At 41.0% G+C, this 27,059-nt stretch overlaps 1 protein-coding gene across 8 annotated transcripts in view; it reads left to right on the forward strand.

Moving 5' to 3' along the window:
* Positions 1–27,059, forward strand: part of foxp2 (forkhead box P2) — a 102,745-nt gene that overhangs the window by 51,311 nt on the left and 24,375 nt on the right. For all 8 annotated transcript variants that reach the window (XM_077499370.1, XM_077499374.1, XM_077499375.1 and 5 more), the window contains 6 exons: positions 6,768–6,857; positions 17,136–17,273; positions 21,195–21,284; positions 23,341–23,530; positions 24,804–25,158; positions 26,446–26,550. In XM_077499370.1, coding sequence (XP_077355496.1) covers positions 6,768–6,857; positions 17,136–17,273; positions 21,195–21,284; positions 23,341–23,530; positions 24,804–25,158; positions 26,446–26,550 — 968 coding nt within the window. The remainder of the gene's footprint in view (positions 1–6,767; positions 6,858–17,135; positions 17,274–21,194; positions 21,285–23,340; positions 23,531–24,803; positions 25,159–26,445; positions 26,551–27,059) is intronic.

Genomic DNA, 27,059 nt, shown 5'->3' on the forward strand with positions numbered 1-27,059 from the left:
GATGATGGATAGACGTTGGGCGTCAGAGTGGAAGGCGGATAAGTGTATCTTCTACGGCTCACTTAAAGGTCAAATGCACGCCGTTGTAATTGGAATATCCACGAGACGACCAGCCAGGTATGATGGAAAGAAGTAGATTGGGAAAAGATTAGAAATTTGATTAGCTAGTGGGAGAATGAATCTGGTTCTACTGCTTTCTCGGAAAATAAACGCAACCATCCGTACTTCTCAGTTGGCCAGCCTGATTCAGTTTGCGATGTTGCAAAAGTGAGGTCGTTCTCAGTTTAAGGTCAGACAACTCTCGAATCGACCCTCGAATTGGGTGACACTTTACACCCGCCACTTAACCCAAGCTCAAGGACCAGACAGACTCGTACTATTGACCCACGAGTAAAACCACTTTGGGTCTTGCTCTAATGCTGAGTGAAATGATAGTTTTTGGTAAGATGTGTGCAGTTTTGGGTTTATTGATACCACTGCTTGTCTCTCGACATTATTTGAACTTTTGATTTGAGTTCTTTAAGTTGCTACATCTACTCTGAGATTCTTATGTCGATACAACACCAAATGGCTTCAATATTTGCCTAAATTCCTCAAATTTAGCACTGTCGGAATATATCAAGCCTCCGATTTACACCGCTGAGACAATCGCGGTGTCTTCCTTTGTCTGCCTTCCAATCCTAAAATTGTCTCCAAATGAGCCACGTCCAGTTGGACGCCAGCATCTCAAATTGTGTGTCTTCAAAAAGAGAACATTTGTACAAAAAAAGAGCAACACTTGACCTTACACACACACTGTCCATCACTCACTTGCACACGCACTCTATTCTCCCCTCGTCTCTATTCTACTTCCTGCCTGTCTCTTTGTGATAGCACATTGTGGAAGCTCTCAGCTGTCGGAGCCTTGGAAAGGACTTTCCCTAAGAGCAGCTGTAGATAAAGAGCGCCGCTGAAAGGGCTTGCTGTCACCTTATCTGGAGGCATAGCGATAGAGCCCAGGTGAAAGTAAAGACTTTTGCTAAAACCACCTGCAGAGAGCCGACAGGAAAAGTGGGTGAAGAAAAAAAAATAGGATTTCATAATCCTTGAAGCAATGAAGAATTATGAAGAACTCCAAAGTTTTATGGCATGCGAATGTACGTTGTTTTATACGCATAAACATTACCTGCAGACGGGCAAAGTAGACGCTCGTTTTGCGGTGAAAAATGAAGTGCGAGGCTTCACGGCGACGCTCCACCCCCGCCTATACAGTCCTTCACTTTCTTCCCGGTGTTTGGAGCGAGCAAATTCATCTTGTCAATCCTCCCGGGAGGGTGTAGCTATGCGGCTCTGTTTACTGTGGCAGAAAGTTAATATAAATTTTCATCAGTGGGGGAAGTTTACACATATGATTCTATTTGTCCTTCATTATTAGCACCTGAGTCTGGGGCCTGGGTAGGCATAATTGTCTACAGACGCAGGCCAAATAGATGCAAGGCAAAGGCAAATAAGCACAGCCCAAAATAATTTGATGCTTGTGTGTTACAATCCTCCACCCAAGGAATTCTTAATCTAGAGAATCAATAAACAAGCAGCAGCAGAGAGTGGCAGAGGAGATGAGAGGAAGAAATGAATAAGGTGATATAAGGGGGAGGTGAGTGAGAAGGAAGTTGAGGACTCAAAGTGCAATCGGGAGGCAGGGGAACGACCGATTACCCGCAGACATACGATATGTTTATTTTGCACTCGAGCATTTTTTTTTCAAATGCATCCTTGTTGTTTACTGTGGAATCATGCTTTACAGCAGTGGTCTCAAAACAAAGGCCAGGGGGCCGGAAGAGGCCCGTTGGGGTCCAGTCTGGCCCATGAGTATTTTGACCTTGCGTGGTTGCCATAGTTGGCCAAATTATCAGTCTCTTTATTTTTTTTATTTTGTATTTTTTTAGTTTAATAGTACTAGTGATATCGTATGAATAGTTGAGTACTTGTTAGTGCTGTCAAAGCGTTAACTAGTTAATTAATCACAAAAAAATTATTGCATTAATCATTGTATTACCACAGATTAATCACAGTATTAATTTTGACCGCAGATGATTCTTTTTGGTTGGTTACATTAAAGGTAGCTTGTTGGAGTTTGAGCAATAAACATAAGTACATGCATTAAAGTAAAGCATTTAATAAATGTTTACATATGCCGTTGGTCATTTTTTTCCCATTTTAAATTATACAAATGATTAATTGTTTGTGCAGTGGATATACATTTTTGAAGACGTCCTCATAACATTAAATGAAAAAAAAAAATTAACACATAACAGGTGCGCTTCAAATTTAGCGGGCAAAATATGTTTGGAAAAAAAAGCTTTTTTAAGTCAGTGATTAATCATGATTAATCAAAATTCTAAGATGTGATTAATCTGATTAAAAAATGTAATCGTTTGACAGCTCTACTTGTACTATATCCATTGAAAAAAAGGGTATCAAAAACATCCTTACTCCCGACTCAGGGAGCTTTGGTCAACAAAATGAAGATCAAGAATACGTCTTTATAAAAGTAATGCAGTACATCCGAAATCAGTTGCACAATCTCATGGGTTCCAAATGTAAGATGGAACCCAAATATGAGTCTTAAAATGCCACAATGTTGTGCTACAAATTCCACCTCATCCCCGCTTCAATCATTCTGTTGTATACGTCCAAGCGTTTTGTGTATAGCGTCGCCGTGCGTGTGTGCGTGTGTTTATGCGGCCATCCATGTGTGCAGGACTTGTCAACGCCGTCGGCGTGACTGCAGTTGTTCTGGCTGACGGCCCGGCGTGTCGAACAGCAGCCCTTTTTACTCCCTCCACCAAACACGAGTCACGCACGCACGCAAAGCATCTGCTCGGCGCGCCGAGGCCTCCGTCGCCATGTTTACGGCGACTTTTCCCGAGCCGGGTCCGCCCCCCCCCGCCTGCCTCGTCGTACCAATATCCAGCACATCCCGCTCATAAGGACTCCCCCCCCCAACGTGGCGGCAAGGCAGGGAGTTGATCTGAGCTGTCCAAACACAATGTCACAGCTCTTCAGACATATCCAATTCGGATGTCACGGCTGCATAACGCGTGGATCTCCAGGTGGATTTGAAAGAGTGACATTCTTAGCGGATGGCTTATTCCTTGTGTACACACGCGCAAACACCTCCACGCTCACGCACGCCTCGCCGATCCTGCACACACAATAAGCAAAGCAATCTGGAGATTTGTAATGCTTTCTGGGCCTCGTCTTGCCTACTCTGCTAATGTGTTTCATGCTTGTTTAAGGTCTTTGCATGCTCCTTTACAAAGGCGCATTGTGATCGGTGTTGCTTATTACCTCACTTTCTATGGAATCTAAACACAGAGAAGGTGAATGGAGGGATGATGAATTATTTTTTTCCCCCCCCGACTGTGTCAGTCTGCTCTTCACTCTCTCCCCATGTTTTGCCTCTCCGGTGATCTGTGCATGCCTATTAATGTAGCCCAGGAATGCCTGTGTAAACATTCTTGTTTCTCCGTCCCTTTTTTTCGCATAATACTCGCCTGTATCGCCTTTCTGCCGACCTCGCTATCTGAAACCAATTACACCAGTTCCATTTGGGCCGAATCTTATTTTCATTAGGATCCCCGTGTCACAGTCTCGGTCGCCCTGTTATTCTCCCTCCTCTTATTTATTTTTTCCCCCTCTTTTCCAACCTCAGTGATAGATATCAACATCAAATATGCCTGTGAGTGCTTTGTTATTTATAAAGCAGCCTCTCCCCTCCCCTCTTCTCTCCCGCCCTCTCGTTCTCCTTCTCAAGAATGTGTCACATTGTGCTGTTTATACAATGTGTGCATTAATAGAGCGCGGATGTCAACTTTTTTTGTGCATAGCAACCCGGCTTAAATAGATGACAGGTATGCAGCGTGCAGTGTTTTTGTCGACTTGTGCTGCTCTTCCGCAAACTTTTGATGACTTCTCTCTCCACGTTTTGTGCTGTGGGATGTGGCTGACACAAAATGGTGACTGCACGGATATTCAGCATAGTGACAGTGAGGGGGCAAAATGGCCAAATCAACATATAGGAAGGCTGTTTTTGAGAATTTGGATTAAATTGAATGAATGTATGAATGATGCATTTTAGCAGTGTCACATTAAACATTTTACATTTGATTTTTTCTTACAGTCCATTCCACAATTTTACATGCAAAGCTGAAACACGTCTGTATTTTACGTTGGTCCTCACTTTACATGTTTCAAGCATAAATAAATTATAGTTTCCTTCTCTTCATTCACTTGTGCAGGCTGCCAATACCAGACACCAATACTTGAGGCAAAAACAAAAAAAATGTTGAACTCAAGTAAGTCCTCCTCGGCACTAGTTGGTGCTATCCTGTGACAAACATCAGAATTCATCGGCAGTGTCAGAAAGATGTTCCAATTTTTGTCCTTGTCTTGAATGAAATTGTATGTAGCGTATTCTTACCAGTATGTAATGTAATAATGATAAAATGAAATGAATGTAATGTACTGAAACAATTCAAGTTTTAAAGGAACATAGTCAATTTCCCCATGCCCACATTTGCCACGAAAAATTACAAGTAAAATAACGGTTATATTTACGTATTCAATTGGCTTTGTATAAAAGCAAACTGTATGTAAAAACTTTTTATTATTATTATTATTTTGGAGTCAACTTTTAGGACTCTCCACATTACACACGCTAACACACATATGCATATAAAGCAGTGGCCACTTGGCTCCTCCTAGCATGGAGACAGATCAATGCATTTAGGACCCAGTTCCTGACTGAAGTGTTTGTTTACTTGAGTCTGGCTCCTCCTGTGCAGACACCCAACTCTGTCCTTCCATAATTGATCATGGTGGCTACATTCCCTCGAGGGGCATACACATGGCAACTTTTTTTTTTTCTTCATGCCTTCTCATTCTCATTTTTTTTTACAGCCTCTCCCGTCGTGTTTGCTCGGGATCTCAATGTACTTGTTCAAACATCCTTCCCACCTGCTGGCGGAGCCGCGTCATATGCATGTCCTGTCGAGGCAGCCGTTGTCATGGATACCGTCACGCAGCCAAGTATATTCCCCGAGAAGTTTTTCCTTGGTGTGCTCACGAGCTGTAAAGTTGTAGCCGTCCCTCGCACTTGATGCTGCAAGCAGCAATGTAGAGCAGCAGCTGTGCACAATGTTGTTTCCCGCCTCACGCTTTCATCTATCTGCTCTTGAAGAATGGGAGGGAAGCTGCGAGCCCAGCTGCTGGTGTACCTACGGTATGGGATTCATAGGCTCCAGGGGAAAACAAAAAAAAACAACAACAAAAACCACATCCCTGTGCTCTGATGAGAAATTGTGCAATTTACAAAGAGGAACGATCCATTGCCACCTTGCGTAAACAGCTGCAAACTATTTCTTTGATCGTCTTGCATCTCCATCGTCTTCTGCAGTATAAAACCTGCCTGCTCGTTTAATTCGTTCAGAATGTAATCTGATGTTGATTTTTGTCAACTTTAATTACAGCTCCCGGGGACACTTCACATGGTGCGCGCTCTACTTCAACTTGATATTATGAATATGCAAATGCAGCGGTAATGTGCAGAGAGAGAAGTGGGCATTTCAGTTGAGCACGCACTAGACAGGTCAATTCTACTGATGCCTCCTTGTTTTTTCAACCCAGGCCCACCAACCCCTCCCCAACCCTCCATATCCTCTTCCTCAGATGTGCTGTAGACTTTTTAAATTTTAAATTTAAAAGAAATCTTTTAAAAAAAAAAACAGTGATAAACATTCAAAATGGGGGGTAAATGAGGAGAAAAATTTTGGGTGTTGGGGTTGTGTTGTGGAAATTAAATATATATATATAAAAAAAAATGTAACTAATTTTAAGATGTAATATCACCACTTGCCACTAGATGGCAGACATGGCTTAGTGGCACTTATACTTATTATTACTTATTGCATTACTTAGTCTTATACTGTCCTATACTACAATCTGAGTAGGCCTAATAATTTTGTGGCAGATTTAAAATGACATGCAGGACTATAGAAGTGTAACTGCCAATGTGGAGTAAACATATTTGACTGGCGAGTACATTCAAACGTATTTGTGAGTATGTTTGAAGTTCAAACATTAAAATACGTTTAAACGTACTCAAAAAATTGTTCAAACATACTCATGGGTACATTTGAATCTCGTTGTAGGCTAAATGCTACAAACAGCATATTTTCCCAGAATGCCATGGGGTATTACTTGTGCATGGCCAAGTGAAAAAGAAGCACTTAAAAAAAAAAGTTCACCCACATTATACTAATGTGCAAGCAATAACCCATGGCATTATGGGAAACCATGCTATGTGTTAGCATTTAGCCTACAAGTACATTTGAACATATTTATGTTTATGTTTGCGTGTACTCGTGAGTGTGTTTGAACGTATTTGTGGGTATGTTCGAATGTATGGAAAGAAATTAGAACATATACGCAAATACGTTCAAACATACTCGCCAGTTTCATGCCTTCGTACAAGACAAACCTCAGCAACATGAAAATTTTGAGGGAGTTGATTTTTGTGAAAAATGTACAAAATGATTTCTTGCACTTGTTGTTTTGCATTGCTTTTTATGCACTGGGAAAATAAAATAAAAAACAATATATGGTTATTTTGTTTGCTTCAAACCCTGAAGTCGCTCCACCCTTTCGTTATTTATCTTTGTGAGTTGCCAGAAAAACAGCCTGCCGTTTTTCTTTTTTGCCCATCTTCTTTTTGTCTTTCTTGGCAGGCCCTCCAAGCAGCGAGGCAATTACTGTTGCAGCAGCCAGGCTGTGGCCTGAAATCTCCAAAGAGCCAGGACAAGCAGCGTCCACTGCAGGTAAAGCAGCTCCCTGTCTAATCTCCTTAAGTCCATCCATAATACATGCCCCCCACCCCCCCTTCCCAAAAGATTCCCCGCGTTCCACAAGTGTGTTTGATTTGGCCTGCGCAATCCCTCAGATCTGTCACAGAATCCTAAAGCCGGCCGGACGGGTGGTGTTCTGCAGTAAGCTCAGCGTTGGCATGTGAAAAACACACCAAGGAGACGTCCAAGTGATTCGTGTCAAATCGGAGCACGTTGGAGATTGAATATTTCCCAACAAAGTGTGCTCAATATTAGATATATTTGCCGCCACAAATACTCTTTAAGTTTAATGTAGGGATGGACGAATACCAAAATAAGGTATCGGGTACTCGTTTAGGCTTTGTTTACAATTATCTGTCATTGTGTTAATTGAAATTTCACGTTTTAAAAGTAATAGAGCAATAGTTTCCTATGCGCATTCACCTAACCCTTCTTTATTGAAAAATAAAATGTTGTTTTTTTTTTTATTCAAATTATACAGTAGGTTTACTGAACGAAAAGATTGAACCTTGAATTCAGAAAGCGGTCTTGTATCCCCATCTCCATGCAGCTTAAGGAAGCTCGTATGTAGTGTTACAAAAGGATAAAGTGCAAGATGCGCTTCTATCTCAAGTGTTGTTGACGACTTCCTAGCATGTTGCAGTCTGCTAATTTTATCTACTTGTCATTTCCACTTGTTGTGGCTAATTTACCTGATTGATTGCGAGCCATCTATTCCCGTCGTCATTGATTTTACAAAAGGTCACACTTGCATAAATGCGTGTTTCCACCTCCGTCACACCTCTGTACACATTAACACGCCGCACTGACACCTGCTGTTGTTACCTTGGCTCATGTTAACACGCTTCTCATTGTTCTCAAGGAACTTTGTTGTGCTGCTTACCGGCCTTTTTGTTGGGATCATTATTCATATTTTGTCTTCATGGACCAAATTCACGGGAATTTGGGTGTATTAGCGCGATTAACTCATTTACTGCCATTGACGGCTGTAGACGTCAAAGATGCAATTTAACTGGGTTGGCAGTTAATGAGTGGGAAATTGGCATTAACCTCACTCGGTGATGTTTTCACAGAGTCTAGCAATGGCAACACCTTCAATTGGTGTCACATCCCGCCTGTTTAATTACGAAAAGATACACTTAGCAAAGACTCATGCAAGCCTGTGCACATCAGGAGTGCTAAAAATATCACTATCATTTGGAAACAGATGTCTTCTTGTTGCAGTTGGGATTGTTGTTCTGCTTCATTCTTGAATTCATTGCACAAGTGGAATCCTGGTCTACAAATACACACATATGTAGCAAAGAGACAATATTGAAAGGGAGTATTGTGGGTGCATGATAACAGTCAGGCCGTGTCCAAGCCTCTAATAACAGCCCAAGAAGGTAAATATTGAATATTTACATTTGCTTACTCCATCCTTGCCTGGTGTTGGCGATAAGAATCAATATGAATCGCGAGCTTGTCTTAGGCCATCACTAATCCAACTGTTGATCCGGCCTTTATTAACATCCCCACCTCCTGCCTCCAAAAACTCTCATTGTTGCAAAGCCATTCCAATTCTAGGTGACATTTTATCGAGGTAGTGCTTTTATCGTGGAAATGTCAGTATAAAACATCGGTATGAAGTTATTTTATAAAAAAAAAAAAAAGTTTGTTACAGTGCTTCCAATTATTTACAGCAAGAGCTGAACAATTAATCAGATTCAAATCAACATTGCGATGTAGTAGAAGTCTGCTTTGTTGTATTTGTTTGGTAAGCTTGATTTTTCTCATGAATATTTCTATTTTATTCATACAATGTCTAGTATAGCTGCAAATAACTATTATTTTAATAATAATCAGTTAATCTGTTGATTACCCTGTCGATTAATCGCTGAATTGGATAACAAAAAAAAGTTTTAATTTCCATTCCTTTATTCATAAACAGGGCATTATTTCACTTTGACAGTGAAGGAAATGCAAAAATGTAAATTGTGATTTGATTCTGGGTTTGGTGCATAACATGTCAGAAAATTGGCAAAAACTGTTTAGCATTGTTTTTCAAAGTAAAAGCTGATTTTTTTTTCTGCCTTCATGAAGGACTACAGAAATCAAAGATTTACGTTAAGAGGCTAAAATTTTAGCAATTTTAAAATACGCAAGGTCTCTACAAATTTCTGGAATTAATTTGATATTTGATTATTCTTATCAATTACTCATTGTACTTCTAGTGTCTACATACGTTCAGTCCTTAAGAAGTGCAGTCCACATATTTACGTAATTGTTTCATGAAACATGAGAAGTTTAAGTTAAGTTTATTGTTGTAATCTGATTTGTGACTTGATGATTTATGTTTATGCCACACTTGTTTGTATAGTTGCGTAGGGAACACTTCTCAAAACACTGTAAGTCAAAGTTTTTACGAAGTTAATAACTATTTGAAATAGATAAACTGTCTATTTTAACGTAAGTCTATGATACCATGTTTAGCCTATGTATGGTAAATCTGATTTTGTTTATTGTAATACACATTCATTTATTGCTTGTTAAAGCAAAACAACACATGGATCTTGAGAAAAATAAGTGTGCATTAAATCGAAATATTGAGGAAAAAGTATCACAAATAGATTATTTTTTCGTTCCGAATGAAACCGCTTCATTTACGGGGATTATCGAACAATGTGTTTGACAGTGCAATATTTTATTAGCTTCTTCTTTGCCAATGGCAATGTGTTTTCTAGCACGCACGTTGATTCCCGTGTATGATTAACACAGCAGAAAGTGGAAAAAGGATTAATTTCACCATGACATCCCGCTTTACTGATAAATCCTCTGCTGTCTTCCTCAATCTTTGCTATTTAAGAAAAGGAAATGATCCATAGATCATGGCATGTAAATTATTTAGTACACAAGCATCTAAGTGCCTCCGCTTGCAGTTTTAATTACCCGTATTAGTGGCTAAAGTCGCTCTCGCCTGACTAATTCTATCCGCTCGCTTGCTTGCTTGCTCGCAGGAGTTGATGATGCGCAGGCAGGCCACTCTAGCATTCGCACACAAAGAAACAAGTCACAAACACACAAACCTGCACATTTGCGTAATGTGACAGGTCTATTATTACACAGTAAGCCCACGGGAGCGCTCAATAAACACCTATTTCTCCCGGTAAATCCTCCCTTCCGCCGCCATGCTGCTTCCAGCGCCCCGCTCTTCTTCTTCCTGGACTCATATTGGCCCCGTGAAAGGCGTTTATACACTGACATTTGAAACACAAATAACGAAACGCCGACAACGAGAAGCGGCGAGGATTAGTGAGGCCGGCGCGCGGTGATGGTTTCATTGGCGTGTACATAATGCATCCTCACGCGGCATGAAACACACCCAAAGAAAACTTTCGCTGTTTCCAGATGCGACTCTGTAAGTCAGCGGAGAGGCCACGTTAGCTTGGCGCCCATGGGCTGTGACGGCTGAGTGCAATCTATGTCAGTGGTTACCTTTTTGGAGGTACTGGTGAGAATATGACTCCTTTTTTTTTTCTTTAACCCAAAAAAAAAATTCAACACATAGGTTTCGGGTTTACTAATGAACAAAATGATCAGGGAGATTAGCCTTTTCATCCAATCTGGCTGTCTTCAATTCAGAAAGCATTGTATTTTTCTAGTACTTAAAAACAACCACCATTGTTTTCTGAATATAGAACCCAGGGGTAAGCAAATGCAATGAAAAAAAAGCAGAGGCCCCAGAATTGAACCCTGTGGAACACCATATGATCCTTTTATACATGTGAATTCATATTGCATTCATATTGCATATTGTCAACCGAGCACTTTATAGTATGAAGTGATTATGAAAAAATCACGTCATACCATTACAACAGTCAAAAGTTGACTACTGAGCACACCAAATTCCCTGCAACGCAGATAGGCTAAGCAATATAGCGCGATCACCTGCAGTCAATGATGGCCAAGAGGGGCGTATCATCACGAATCGATCGGCTGCCATGAACTCGCTCGAGCACCTGGGGTTCCATCGAACCCAGGTTAAGAATCACTGTGTTAAGTAAATCTAATTTTGCTGACTGTGATACTGATAAATCTATTGCTTGTATTTACTAAAAAAAAATATATATATATATATTTGGGAAGGGGACCTAAAAAAATGATAGTATATTAAATGGCAATCACAATATTAAGGGGGACACACATTTTTTTTTAAATCGTTCAACCCTACCGTAGAACTTGATGGTAACCCCCAAGTGGACAAAAATAATACCTGCGCCTCATATGCATATCTGATTGGTATTATTCATAAAGCTTTTAAAAAATGGTTGCTACTTTGCAGATTCCGTCTATCGTGGAACAACATAATCCAGGAAAGTGCTAAGTACTATTTAAAAAAAGCAAAAAAAAACAGCAACGATACGAATAAGATGATATGAATAGCAACTATCGGACTAAATCTTTTCATCTTCAACATGCAAAAGCCATAACAGCACAGCATAAACATCCACCGTATTAGTGAGGTGCAATTATTCTCCTTGCAGCAGTGAGTGCCATCTGCAGAACCCCGAGCATTCAATAACAGGTGTTTGTTTAATTTCGGGATGTCCATGAGCCCCTTTTGCAGCCCAATAAAATCAACATCTGCTTTGCAGTCTTCCTCTATAACTTGGTTAAAAAAAAGTGTTGATGAGAGCAGGTTAGCTGATATATATATATATATATATATATATAAAGCTGTTATCTCACATTTACATGTATGAATAGCCCCCGGTTGCGTCTGAAAATGCGATCACAGCTAAGGGCCATGGAGAAAAGTGGGGAAAATATGATGTATTCATGAGCAAAACTTGTGTTGACTCTAAGAAGAAGGGGAAGAGGGGGGAAGCGTCAGCACATTTTAAGTCAAACACAACTGCTTTTATAACTAGAAAACAAGATTCCCTCCGCCCCCCCCTCCCTCCTTCCTTTTTGTACCTACAGGACAAGTTTGGTAAATTGCGAGGACAGCGCAGGTTCATCATTGTGATGCAAAAGGAGTTGAAATGCAACCCCAAGGCGGCGTATAGCTGAGTTTGGAGAGAGGGAGGCAAGTGAGGGGGGGGAGGGGGGGCTAAAAAGAAGTATCTCAGACCTTTGATGTAGCGGCAACAAATTTACCTTGTGACAGAAGATACATGGCCGCAATAAACGAGTTATACCAGCACTTACACATGCAATCAGATGATTCTGGCCAGGGTGTTAATTGGATCCTAACCGGCAGATCTGATACGGCTGGGCCCCGCCGGTGATGGTTGTGTGTGGAGGGGGGGAGTGGGAGTGGGAGAGGGAGGGGGTGAGGGTTGTTGGAAGCCTTTCCAAGTGATGAACTGTAATTCAGTGAGCCGCTTGAAGCACTTGTAATTTACTGTGTGTCACTGATGAAGAGGCTGATCCAGTGGAAGGCCGTCTTACCTGGAACATCAGAGGGAAGTGCCACCGCCAACCCGCCACACTCTATTCCAGCATCTTCTCTACTTCAGCATTTTTCTGAAAAACCCTGCGGGGCGCCATCCGTCGGGAGAGAACGCACGCACGCCACTTTAGCGATAAAGCCGCCGCTATTTGTACTGATAGCGTCACAAACAAGCGGGGTCGCGCGCGTATAGCGACGCACGCCGCGTTCAAAAAGACTTAATCGATGTCTATCTGCATGTCGAGATAAATCAATGAGGAAAAACTGTGCTAAGCCTGCCCCCCGATCTCCTCGGGCTCTTTTTATTAGAAGCTTTTACATGATGCTTCTTTCTGTTGTGATAAATGGAGCTTCCCACGTACCGCCGAGCGCTTATGGAAATTGATTTGGGAAAACATTTTGTAATCTACTTAGCCTGAGTCCTGACAATCTTCAGTATTGATCTCGCGGGCGCACACTTGAACTTCAGAGTCGCGCGCTCGCCACGGCAGGTGCCCCCAGGGCCTCCGCTCCCCCCCTCACGCCCAAAGTGGCGGCCATCAATAATTGTGTTGCCGCGTTTGGCAGTAATTGGATAGTAAATGAGCAGCGTCAGCTCAAGGGAGAACGAGAGGTCACAAGTCCACAAGCGAGGAGGGTCGTCTTGAGTTTTGGCCCCAAGGGACCATGGAATTGGGATTGCTCATCGTGCGGTTGGTTTTCATTGTCTTTCTGCCTCTTTTCAATGTGTACAAGCTCTTGGCTTAATTAGCAGTGGCTCTCCCTGCCAAGGGTCCGCAGTAATTACCAGCTCCAAGCCTTCCAGTTCTCAGCGTGGCGCAACTCAGCCTGTCCGACACTCTTGTCCATGATAACCATCCCACACCTCCCTGCCGCCCCCGCCATGTTTATGGCTGACATCTAATCACTGCTTCCTACCACACACGGCGAGTTGTCCGCTAATTGTTTAACTGGGATACGCCGGCTATCGCCCAGGTTCCTCCTGAAAATCCATTTCTCTACACCTCATTGTGGAAAACGCGGTGTTTCTCAACCCTGGTCCTCGGGGCACGCTATCCAGCCTGCTTTCCATCTCTCCCGATTCCAACGCAGGTGAGGATCGTTATCAAGCTGCTCCAGAGCTTGCTGGTGAGCTGTTATTGGAATCACCTGCATTGGGACTGGGGAGACATGGAAAATTGAAGATTTGTCCAATCCATTCCTTTGAATTGTTATTAAAAGAAAGTTCAACTTTACGACGCCCATTCCTCGTATGTAGCACCTTCGTTTTTGTTAATTTCCCACAGTAATCACGCTATTTAAAAGTTGTGTTGTTACCTCCAGCTACAGACATCCATCGAGCAGGTCGGCTCGCCATCAGGCACGTCACGTTTCGGTCATGTCTGGGTCATGCCAGAGTTAAGTTTGAGTTCATGACCTGTTAAGTTTGGGCTCATGACCGTTTGGTCAAGTGTCTGTTTGGAATTGATGTAACAGCATCTAGTTTCAACTGGTTTTAAGTTATGTGACAGCTATGTGATGTCAGGAGCTTTGTGATGTCCATCTTTAATCCTTTACTTAGTCACAACCAATCAGATCAATTCACTGTCTGTAGTAGATGTCTGAGAAGTGTGTGTGTGTGTGTGTTTGTCGGATTATTGCTTCTGTTACCACTGTTTCTAGTGAAAGTACTAGCGACATGTTCGCTTCAGAGGGGCATCACGGCGCATCCGGAAACTTAACAAAATAAAAGTGTTCAACGTTGTGAAAAGGAGTCACTATAACACAATTTATAGTTTTAGTCATAAATTATACTGCATATATTTGTGGGAACTGGCGTCAACTTGTATTTTACAATTTCAAAATGTGCAGTAGATCGCAAGTTACTTCTTATTTAAAATTAGGTAGTTCTTAATATGAAAAGTACACAGCGATCGCTTCTGGTTCGTATGCAGTAAATACACATTATTTCACAATGCACACCGTATTACACTTAACAAAATAAAAACATTCAGCATTCCACATAGGAATACACTAACACAATTTCGTAGTAATAAATTAAATAACAATGCATATATTTCTGAGGACTAGGTTGTATTTTACAGTTTTAAAAATGTGCATAATTTCACAAGTTACTTCATGTTAAAAATTAGTCAGCTCTTCATATGAAAAGAAAAATGCACTGAGCTGTCACCATTGTCTTACAAATGCAATTATGCCATGTTGTAGTGAAAGAAAAATGATCAACACAAATCAGTCACACTTGTTTTTTTTGTTTTTGTTTTTTGTTTTTAACGTGCAATACATATTTTAAATTGTATTTGTTTTATTCAATTGTGATGAAATTACTGTATCAATGACTAAATAATAAACCATATTTAAATTAGGAAAAAAATGTACATTGTATTGAAAATTTTGATAGAGAATTGAAGTATAAAACATGCGATTAATGTGCGATTAATCGTCAGTTAATTATTGAAGCCATGCGATTAATTACGATTAATATATATATATATATATATATTTATTTATTTATTTATTTATTTTTTCTTAGTTATTTCGTGTTATAATGCAAGTCGATACTCTTAACATGTTGGATGGCGATTTGGTGCAAATTTAAGGTTGCATCTGATTAGTCAAAGTCAAATAAAATCAAAACATTTCAAACGAAACTTATTGTGTGTCTATTGTGCAAACATTTAAAGATTGTCATCAATGCATCCTTGTGGATTACAAAGCAACAGACACACCTTCCAATTGGATATCATGTCCTCTCTTCTGCAGCGTGTTTGTGCCACTGCCATCATCATGGAGTAAATGCTCATTAATTTCCCCCCTGCGTAGCAAAATCATTTCTCGGCGAAGCAATTCAGCCCGCTGTTCCTTTCAATTCGACGCTCACGTCAATCAAGCCCCGGTGCGGCATCTCGCCGAATGGAGGTGTTATATTCCCGCAATTATCATGTCATATACTCGAAAATGTAAATGAACGTGCGTGTAAAATTAAATTTATGGGTTGTCAGTGAAGAATGCGAACCAGGAGAGCAATTACTTATCCGCTTTCATCTGGTCGCCTCTGATACGTCAAGCAGAAAAGCATGCAGTTAAATGCGGGAATTTAGCATTGTGCTGCACTTCACTTCCTCTCCTCCTTGTTTGATTTTTGGGCAAACAAAAAACAAAAAAAAACGAATGTAAGCAACTTCCACTAGTTTTTAGTTTGTATTGTCATTCTGCTTCACTCGTTAAAATGCTTTTTTTTTTTTTAAATAAATTCACTGCATTATTCATTGTATAGGTATTTGACCATGAATGCCTTTATTTCCCCACTTAGACAACATAGAAGCACTTTGAAGTATAGTGTGGAATTTAAAAGCAAATTCATTTTATATATGCATGCGCATACATTTCTGTTAAATCCGAAGGCTCGTCTGCTTTTGTGCTGCAAAAACATCTCTGAGCCAGCAACCAATTAATAGTCTTAATGAGTGCATCTTTAATGTTGTTTCTGCGCCATTGTCACGGCGGCCTGACACAGAACCAGTCGTGACTGCGGGGTAATTACTTACTTACCTTGCCAATGTACCTTTAAGGGTTAATAACGTTGAAGGTGTAAGCAGGGCATTTGCATAATTACACGCGGGCTGTTTAATTTGCAACTTTTTGACGGCTTTTGTTCAGCCTCCCGCTTGTTGTGCACGCATTTCGCGTGACGTCCGGAGGAGAGGAGCGACATCGCAGCGCCAACAACCACCTCCTCCTTCACGTCCTCTTGCACCTTCGGCCGACTCCCTCCTCGCTAAGACCCTAATGAACAATGGAGGCAGGATTTGTTTGAATATGAATATGAATGTGCAGCAGGGGCCGGCTGCGAGTTGACCTTCAGCTGTGATTTTCAGTTCATCAGGATTAGTCAAGGCGGGCGATCAGGAGCCACTAATGCATAATGACTTCTAAAATGAAAAATGTGTAGTGACCATGCAAATGTCTCAGCTAATCAAAGAGGGGGGAGAACCTGGGCCGGGAAGGGGAGAGGAGCTAAACAAGGACGTGTCAAGGCCTGACAGCCGGCAAGGAAGGCAGTGAGAAAGGAGGGAGGAGAGACGCGTGGAAAGTAATCAAGGCGCCTTGATTAGCGGCGATGAGGACGGGGATGTCTTATTGGCCCCTTGACACAACGCGCGGGACGGCTACCGTCATGGCCGCCCGGACGACAAATTAGTGTCCGCCTGGGCGTGACTACATGTTGATATTATGTTTGGTGGGGAAAATCCAAAGCTATGTTCGTTTGTAAGAATCGTATTCAAGTGGAGTTCATTTTGTGCAGTTTGTTGAAGTCAAGTACAGTAAACAAGTAAATTTCTGAGCAATTGAGCTGTGAGTCACCAGCGTACTGTTTTAATCCACTTCCTGGCTGTTTCACATTAGCTTCACTGATAGGAAAAGCTGAAGTAGGGGAGTTCAAGGGACCTGCTAATTAAGGTCTATGTCTATTTAAATGGCTTACTTTTCCCAACGGGAATGGGGAGGATGGAAAAATAAGACGAGCAACACAAAGGCACGGCACCCACCTGTCCTTCAGCATCTCCTCTAGCCAACATAGCAAAAAGCAGAGTGTTAAAATTTCAGGGTTACATTTTTGTTTTAACTCCTGAGGTGTCAATTTTACATTTTCAGAGTTAAATGGTGCTAAAGCTTTGTGATAAATGTGACTGTGCAGGTGTCATATTAACTGCATATTTAGCTGTGTACCACCTCCAGTCCATCAGTATTCCCTGACCAGTTCTGGAAAAGGTCTCTTCCTCAACCCCCCTTTCCGTTCCTCTGCTACGTCGCAGGTTCCAGTCTCAGTGGCCATGATGAGTCCCCAGGTGATCACGCCACAACAAATGCAGCAGATCCTCCAGCAGCAGGTGCTTTCCCCGCAGCAGCTACAAGCGCTCCTCCAGCAGCAGCAGGCGGTCATGCTGCAGCAGGTAAACGGTCAACACCCAGTTCAAGACCAAATCTGCCGTATAGCATTTAGTTTTTTAATTGCTTTACCCTTCAAACATACTTTAAACACATTTCAACTTATTAAAACACATTGAAATATGTTTAAAAAAAAAAAGTATTCCTGAGCATCTCTCACACTGTCACACTCACTGTCAAAAAAGGGGAGACAATCATGTGACATCACTTTGAGAATCAGAATGATCTTTATTGGCCAAATGTGTAAAAAAAAAAAAAAAAAAGAAAGAAAGAAAGAAAACACACAAGTTGATAACAAAAGTTGTTTGTCACACTTCGTCTACTGTAAACATTGTATAATTCAGTGCCAAAAACGTTCAACCGAACTGTATCATTTCGTCTCATGAAAGTCCAGTGTGTCAGTGTTTAGTGTGTCAGGGTTACCTGTTTGACATCTATTAAACACAACACAAAAAGGAGAGAAGACAGTTCAGGGCTCGCGAGGAGAGAGGAGAGGAACTGACTGATACAATTCACTCCTGCACTCTCTGAAGATTCCTCTCCTCACCCTCTCTATTTATTTGGTTTTCCACGCCCGTAGTTACATGGGTGTTCCAACTAGGGGTGTGAATTGCCTAGTACCTGACGATTCGATTCGTATCACGATTCACAGGTCACGATTCGATTCGATACCGATTAATCCCGATACGAATTTATAAGTCGATTGTTGCGATTTTTTTTCATTCAAATTTAGAAAATACTAATCAGTAAGCTTGTAGAGTGTAAGATTTATATGAAAATGTATTATTTATTTATCTGAAATTTCAGTCTTATAGAGGTTGTAATCTGTTTCATGTTTGAACAGCATTAAAATAAAATATTAAGGCTTAATGTTCCGTTCATATAACATTCTTCCATGCTCAAGGTGTGAATCCTAACCCGAAGTCAGACGTTTTGTTGAATATTTTTCCATTAAAAATGGAAGTTTAAAAATCGATTCACACACACAAAAAAAAAGAAAAAAAAAGGCAATGATGATAAGACGTTGAATCGGTAAGACTACCGAATGAACAATTCTGAGCTCTTAAAAAGAAAAAAAAAAAAACGATTTTTTTTTTATATTGAATCGATTCGAGAATCGCGCGATGTAGTATCGCGATATATCGCCGAATCGATTTTTTTTTAACACCCCTAGTTCCAACCCTAAAAATGCAAATGCAAGGCATAGCTGGAACACAGTGTAGTTGTTTGTCTATGTGTTGTGCATGTGAGTGGAAGATTGCTGAGTACATGTGTGGTCAAGTTTGCAATCATTTCTTAACAGAAAACAGGCGACCTCAGCAGACTGGCTCGCACCATTCTGCTGCGTTAAGAGGTTGTGGTTCTTCAGCTTTTGAGTCATCTTCAAAATAACCAGGTTATGTGTATGTGAGTGGGAACAGAGCAAAGCAGTCCTCATTGCAAGCAGAAGCAGTTCTTCATTGCAACAATGTATGATAACTTATTTACAATTATTCCTACATAGTGCTTGCATGTAATGTTAAACGACACAGCAAGCTAACGGAAGTTGCCATAAGAGTTACAGTAATTATGAGCCTTTAAACATCACATACTTCAACACTTTGCGCAACAACATACAAATAAAGCATGAAACAAACACCAATTAAACAAAATGTAACTTTACCTTATCTCCATGCATGAAAACCGACACCTGTGCATGCTAGCCACCGGTCGCTCCTCCGTACGTCCTTGACACGCTTTTACCGAGAGGAATCTGAAATTGCCTCGCTTGCTCCACGTCGCCTCTAATTAAGCATCTCCCACGTGTCGCCGGTTCAATTCCCCCATCTGGGACTGCGGGCTACCACTCGGTGCTGAGTGATACTGTAGGTGACGGATGATGTAACATTTAGGAACGCGGCAGTGTCAGAGTTGAAGTGCATTTCTCATTTGTGGATTTGATTAAGGCAAGGAGAATTGTTTAATTAAGATTGTCACTTATCACGATTGTTCCTCTTTATTCCGGGACGTCACGTTGTGTGCGGTAGACTTTGTGACCGCGTCTGTCATGGCAACTTAAAGGCACTTAAATGTTCAATTATTAATAAGGAGAATTTGATTTTGGTAATATATGAAATACGCGAGTGGCGTTGTATTACGTCGAAGCATCATTTGTTCATAATGAACGGGAAACACTCCGTTGCAAACTAGACTGAGAGCAATGTTCTGTTGTTGGTTTATGTTGATGAATTGAATGGAGCAAGAGTTTGCAATCAGTCGTAGCCTCCCATCTTTTTATTTTATTTTATTTTTATTAGTGACTATTTAATCATGTAGATGCATCTATATGGCAGAGAACTGCGCCATCCATTTCAATGGTGAGTACTATTAAATAGAAAGATCACAAAGTGATAACAATTGGCATTTAAAAATATTCTTCGGCTACATTTAAATGCATTAGCAAGATGCTAAATATATACCTAAGCTACAGGTCATTCTCTATTGCAGGTCCCCTTAGCAATTCAAAACTGAATGAGTCCCTTACATGAAAGGCAGAAAGGGAGTAGTGTGTCGTGTTAAATCAACACTGACCAGTGTTGACTAGTGTTAAATGTCAACTACCATCAGAGTTGATTTAACCCCATCTTTGTGTAAAAAAAACATTTTAACAGTGATTTTTCTTTAACTATATTCAATGTTGTCCAATATAGACACTTTAAGCTAAAAATCAACACTGACCAGCGTTAACTTTCAGCTAGCATCGGAGTTGTTTTAACTCCATTTCAGTCTCATCTCATCTCAAATAACACTTTTAAGTGTTGTTTTAACTATGTTCAGTACGGACCAATATCAACACTTTAAGTGTTAAATGAAACTTTTTAGGTGTTTACACTGCCCATTTTGCTGTAATGTTGAGAGGCTGAAATTGGAAGATTTGCACAATTTTAAATGAAAGTGAAAATTACTTGATTATTAAAATAGTTAATTTGATCCTCGATTAATTGTTGATTAATTCATTTTTCAGCTCTAGTGTCATGACTAGGCTCATGCAAGGGTTATATTTACTGTCATGACTAGGCTCATGCAAGGGTTATATTTACTGTCATGACTAGGATCATGCAACTGTTATGCTTACTGTCATGCAAGGGTTATGTTTGGGTCATGACCGTGAGGTCAAGTGTCTGCTTTGAACTGATGTAACCAGCATCTTGTTTCAACTGGTAAGAAACCTATGTGATGTCAGAAGCTATGTGATGTCAGGAATCTTTAATCTCTTTGTCTGGTGACAGCCAATCAAATAATTCCATGTCAGTCCTGTTACCCACATTTCTAGCCACAACGAATCAGATTGATTGACGGTCTATATAAGCCTGTCTGAGAAGGGTGTGTTTTTGTCAGATTATTACCTCTGTTTCACTGTGCACCTCCACAGCCCAAGTTAGCTTAGCGTCTCGTGATTCTTGATACATTCTCGTTGTTTCTCATCAAGTCAAGTTTGTTCCACGCATCTCAATGATATGCAAATAAAGAGTTAAAATCTTATTTGTGTCTGCGTTTTTGGGATCCAATTCCAGAACTTAACATCTAGAGTAAAAACAGCTCAGCAAATTGCTTGTTAAAAAATACAAGTAATGTTTTGTTTTTATTATTTTTCAGTATATAGATTGTGCTGTTTTAGTTGGGTCCATAAGGGGAAAAGGCAGATGCAAATTCCAAAAGCTGTCACAAAACATTACTGATAATGTGTAGCACTTTTTTGCATAATCAATGCATAACTTGTGGCTGTATATTTAGAGGAAAAGCTGCATTTCATGAGCGAGCTTGTAAATGAATTCAAATCCTTCCTGTACAATGCAATAAAGAGCGTCGAGTTGTTTGGGTTATATGAAAGCAAATTTGGAGACGCGCACGTGGATGAATTAATGTGCATGTTTGTTTGTGTGCAGCAACACCTGCAGGAGTTTTATAAGAAACAGCAGGAGCAGCTTCATCTCCAGCTTCTCCAGCAACAACATCCTGGCAAACAAGCTAAAGAGGTACGTTTTTTTTTCTTCTTTTTGTTTTCTATTAGACGTGCCGCACCAATCATCAATCCAAGCTACTTAATGCAGAGGATGCTGTGACTTGCTCAGTTAATGAAGTGTTTCGAGCAACAACAACAATTTCTCAAAAAGAGACCGAAAGGGAAAAAAGGCGACTGGGTGCGACTCATTAGTGAATTGTTTCGACACATACACACACATGAAGACACAAATCAGCGCTCTGCTATCCCAAAGTTGCACTGTGTGCCACTCATAAATCACATTGACAGGCAGACGGTCAACACAAACAGATAGCACTGTCTCATCAGCTGGCTATCATAGAAGAAAGACGGCGCGAGCTTGACAGCCTCAATGGCCGGCCAGTCAGGCCTCGTCCAAATACAGTCAAATTGATCGGAAAACACGCGTGGCGTCGCTCTTCCTTTGTCTCCTCCTGCAGCCCATTACGACGCCCCGACAGGAAGCGGCGCGCGACCTCCCTGCGGCTTTGTTTCTGTTTGGATTTGTAAATGGTTTTATTTTTGCTGCCGTCGAATATGGAATAGAAATTGCTCCCTTATTTCTCCAGAGGAGGTGGGATGGGATGGTCGGGAGACGGCAGAAACTCTGCATCACTCCATTAAGTAGCAGGTTGTGTTCCAGTGAGCACATCACTGAAGTTCTATGATGCAAACATACTGATTTGATCCAAGTGGTTTGATTCGGTTGCTTTTGCAGTCTGCTTTGGCATAGGGTCATTGTGCATCTGCACTGTGCGCCGTCCAATGAGCGCTGATCTTGAGCACAAAATATGGCCCGGAACGCTTTTGAATTGATCCTGCTGCATTTGTCAGCAGTCCATATGATCAGTAAATAAAGTACAAGGCACATATTTCCACTGGGCTATGAAACAGCTATATAACCCATTACTCTTGGTCACGACAATCAATTTCAAATCCATTGTGTTTTTTGTTTTTTCAGCAAAAAAAAAAAATCTCTGTCCCAATATTTATGGACCCTAGTGTATTATGTTGAACTTTCCACTGAAATATGAAATATATTAAAACTGAAGGTCACTCTCACGCTCTTTCCGCACACCACACTCTAAAAACATTTGGGTCAAAAAATAACCCAAATTGGGTCGGTCACCAACTCAACTTGTTTGGGTATTCAGTTAACCCAAAAAGTTGGGTTAAATTAATAACTCAAAATTGAGTTGCTTTGTGATGGGTTATTAATTCATTTTTGTCCAACAGTTTGAGTTATTGCACCCAGAAAGTTGAATTGGTTCATTCTAGACTCAGTTAAATATGTCAAACGAATAAACCCCAATACAACCCAAAACATTAGGTTGCTATGTGGATTATTAATTTAATTTGTTTAATAATGCACAAAGTTAGGTTGGTCCATTTTTTGGGGTTATTTTTTACCCAATTTATTGTAGAGTAAGATGATGGCATCATATAAAAAAATATATACAAGCAAAAATGTCACATAGCGTATACATTATATTCTGAAAAAGCAGAATCATACACCAAAAGACAATAATAATAATAATAATTATAACAATACATGTGGATGTTTTTTCTTAGTTTATTCAAGCTACACACCAAAATGCATTATTATTACTGCTGTCCTTCAGAGTTTGCACTTTTGGACTTTGACTTAAATCAGTGGTTCTTAACCTGGGTTCGTTCGACCCCAGGAGGTCGGCAGAGGTCAAGGCACATACCCGACTCGTGATTTTTGAATTTACGCCCTGCTTGGCCATCATTGACTGCAGGGAATTTGGTGCCCTCAGTATGTCATATGTCATGTGATTTCTTTATTATTGTAATGCCGTCATACTAACTATGTTGAGCAAAAAAAGAAAGTGAATGGACGACTATGTGCGATAGGCATTCACATGTATAACCGAAGGTATGGTGTCACACAGGGTTCAATTCTGGGACCTCTGCTGTTTTCATTGTGTCTCCTCTCACAGCTAAAGCTCGTCCAAGTCGCTCTCCTTGCCGCACTTTCCCAAGTCATTAATTCGTCTGTAATTTTCCCGCTCTCTCCTTCACTATAGCAACAGCAGCAGCAGCAGCAGCAGCAGCAGCTGGCCGCCCAGCAGCTCGTCTTCCAGCAGCAGCTCCTGCAGATGCAGCAGCTCCAGCAGCAGCAGCACCTGCTCAACATGCAGCGGCAGGGCCTGCTCTCGCTGCCCGGGCCCGCCCCCGGCCAGGCCGCCCTGCCCGGACAGACTCTGCCCCCGCCAGGTAAGAGGATGGAGAGCGTGCGACGCGCACGCTTCCTGTGTTTTGTCGGCAGGTTTAAGGTGCAAATGTTTGTCAAATGCTTCTCTCCCCCCCGTCTGGCTGTGTCTGGCTCATCGGTATGCACCTGTGGTCACACCGTGTTATCTCGTTGTACGTTTGTGTGTTTGCATTGCCCTCATTGGTATGCTCGTCCGCCGGCCGCCTTGTCCCTAACTTGCCACATGATCGCCTTGACACCTTCCATACCTCATTTCGTGTCCGTATTTGCTGTTCGTCTGTTCCCCAACACTCCATCAGCTTCCCTGCTGCCTCTTCTTCTTCTTGTTTACCTCCTTTGCTGACAAGCAAAGGCTCCATTTTCTTCCCCTGATCAAAATAAACATCTTTGTTTGTTGTTTCACAAATGCCAGAAATGTGTATATTATATATCCATCCATCCATCCCATCCATCCATTTTCTTGACCGCTTATTCCTCACAAGGGTTATATTATATATATATATATATATATATATTTTCAGAAAACCGATTGAATATTAGTAGAAACATTACATTACATAAAAAAAACATTTAAAAACTATTTGGTAGTAATTGTGAAAGAAAAATAAGTATTGGTTATTTGATTTAATGCAAATAATAAAATAACATTTTATTTTGTACATTTTTAAATTTTAGTATTTATATGTCCTGTAGTATTGAGTTGCATTAATTTTACAATTTTTATTCCTCAAATTAATTTGTTAAAACTTATTTAATAATTTCTTTTAGTTGTCATTTTATCTCATCAACTAATTGGTTGATATTAATTAAAAAAAATAATTATATTACTTAAAAGAGCATTTAACATTTAGTTTATTTTATTAAATATTTGGTAATAGTTATGATTAACAATAAATAACAATTTAATTAATGAAAATATGTATTATGTACTTATTTTGCACATGTATTAATTTTGATTTTAATCATTTATGTATTTAAATTAATTTTACTAAATAATTAGACATATATATATATATATATATATATATATATATATAATTTAAGCAAAAATTTAAGTATTTTGTTAATTAATGGTAAATTAATGAAAACTATATTAGTTATGAATATACTATTTTTACAAATAATAAAATAAAGCTATTTTGGTTTACATACACATTTTAACTCTTTATTTTATTTAATATTTTGACCTTATCAACAAAAGAAAAAACACTCCCACTATAATAGGAAATCAGGGTTGCCATTTTGGGTAATTTCTTTTGATGTCTTCCACTCCAGCCGGCCTGAGCCCCGCAGAGCTCCAGCAGCTGTGGAAGGACGTGACCGGAGGCGGCGGGGCCGGAGGTGGTGGTGGCGGCGGCGGCGGCGGCGGAGGCGGGCACACCATGGAGGACAACGGCATCAAACACGGCGTCAGCATCAACAACAACACGGGCGCGGGCGTCACCGGCGGCCTGGACCTCTCCACCAACAACCACAACAGCAACAGCAGCGGCAGCAACTCTTCGTCAACTACCTCCTCCTCCAACCTCCCCAAAGCGTCACCGCCCATCTCGCACCATTCCATCGCCAACGGACAGTCCCCTATCCTCAACCACAGACGAGAGCGCGAGCGGGAACGGGAGCGAGAGGGGTAAATAGCTAAATGCTTTGCAAGGAAAAAAAAAAGGGAACACAAGATGAAACAAATAACAACATAAGCTTGTTTCCTTCACAACTGTGCACTCCCACGTTATTTGCTCCTCTTCAAAGAGGCGGCGTTGTTAACTACAGGGAAAACAAGATGTTTTGTTTATTTGTTTAATAGTTGATCACTTTCCTCGTCGTGTGCACAAAACAAGAGGTTTGTCGTCCCAGAGGAGCGCGTGTGCCGTTGAACGCGCTTAGCTTGCACGCGGATATCAAAAGCCAGCAAAGGGAGACATGCAGGCAGGAGCACACACAACAACAAACCTCTCTGGCAGACAAGACGAGATAACATTAAGTATTTAGTGCTTTCTGCCGCTTTTGAAAATTACCTTCCTTGCTTGCTTGTCATGTAAACAGAATACATGATGCCTTGAGTGGCGTTTCCAGGATGTTTATCCTTGTGATGGCGTGTTTTATGAATGCACCCCTGCACCAAGACACTGACTGTTCACATATCGGCCCATGCATTATTCAAAGGCTTTACTTGGGCGATATTATAATAAGGCCTTATGGTGGCGCCGCTTGGAGGTGGAAGTGCTGTGTAATTGGTTTACAGTAGATGCTATCGCCGCGGTGCCACTAGTAGGCGGGAAAAAGGATATCTGGAGGAAGCGTGAGGAAAAAAGACTTTATCTGCCCGTGTCCCGAGGGCCGCCTGCCCGCCTGCGTGCGTGCGCCGTCTGGTAATGATCGAACGAGGAGTATTGTCAGGAGTGCTGCTTACCAACACGCCGCCGATCGATGCGGGGTAAGCCCCTCGGAAAAAGCCGGCGCCTGGCGAGCACGTGCGCGCGTGCACGCGGCCGAAATGTGAAACTGTCAAACTGTTTAATGGGATGTGCTTTCTTTACTTATTTTGGTGCTATTTGGAGAAAGACAACACAAGTTACACACAGGATATCGCTACAATTTTCTTTGTAGCCGTAGAAACACGCATCACATCATGGTCAAGTCTGAGTAAAAGTCGACCTCTACCAAGGCCAACTGTTTACTTCTTAAATGAATTTGGGGAGCACCATATTTGACCATGTTTGAATTAGTTAGCAGCGCAGCTATGACTGGACAGTGTCTCATTTTTAAAGGGTGGTCAAAACATTATTATAACTTGAATAGAGTAGTCAAAACTAGGAAATCGTCCTCTCCAGTGTTTATCAACTTCAGAATCTACTATGTTCTTGTCGACCTGTTTTTCGTAATTCTCTAACCTCTACCTGTTCATTTTGTCACACAGTTCACAACATGAAGAAAATGGCGGCTCCCATCCCTTGTATGGCCACGGCGTATGCAAGTGGCCCGGCTGCGAGAGCATCTGCGAGGACTTCGGACAGTTTTTGAAGTAAGATAACAATATGTGTCTTCACAAGCTAACATTTCTATTTAAAGTGAGTTGATGCAGCACATATGGTGCTACAATCTAACTGCTCACCGTTATATATTCTTTATCCTCTACAAAGAATGACAAATGGGGAGCTATCACAGCCACTTCGTCTCACTGTTAGTTACACAAATTTTTCTTCCTGTAGACCTCAGTGCTGCCTGGCAAATTGTGGCACAAATTGGTACTTCACTGACAGCGTACACATCGAAATTGCAAGGCTGTCATGAACAAATCTTTTTGGAATTGATCATCACTCCATTAATTACTCCGATAATCAATGGCTTTTGGAAGCAAGGAAGTCCTACGTTATCCATCAGCAACAAATGCCCGTGAGGAAACGCGAAAGTGGCCAAACACTGTTTCCGGGTGACACTAATATGGTATTTAAATGTATTTATTGTATTTCTGAGATGCACTTCACTACTGTAAAAATCCATAAACAAATAAGATTGCATAAAAATCTGCAC

This window comes from Festucalex cinctus, chromosome 16 (genome assembly GCF_051991245.1).
Source record: "Festucalex cinctus isolate MCC-2025b chromosome 16, RoL_Fcin_1.0, whole genome shotgun sequence".
Taxonomy (NCBI): domain Eukaryota; kingdom Metazoa; phylum Chordata; class Actinopteri; order Syngnathiformes; family Syngnathidae; genus Festucalex; species Festucalex cinctus.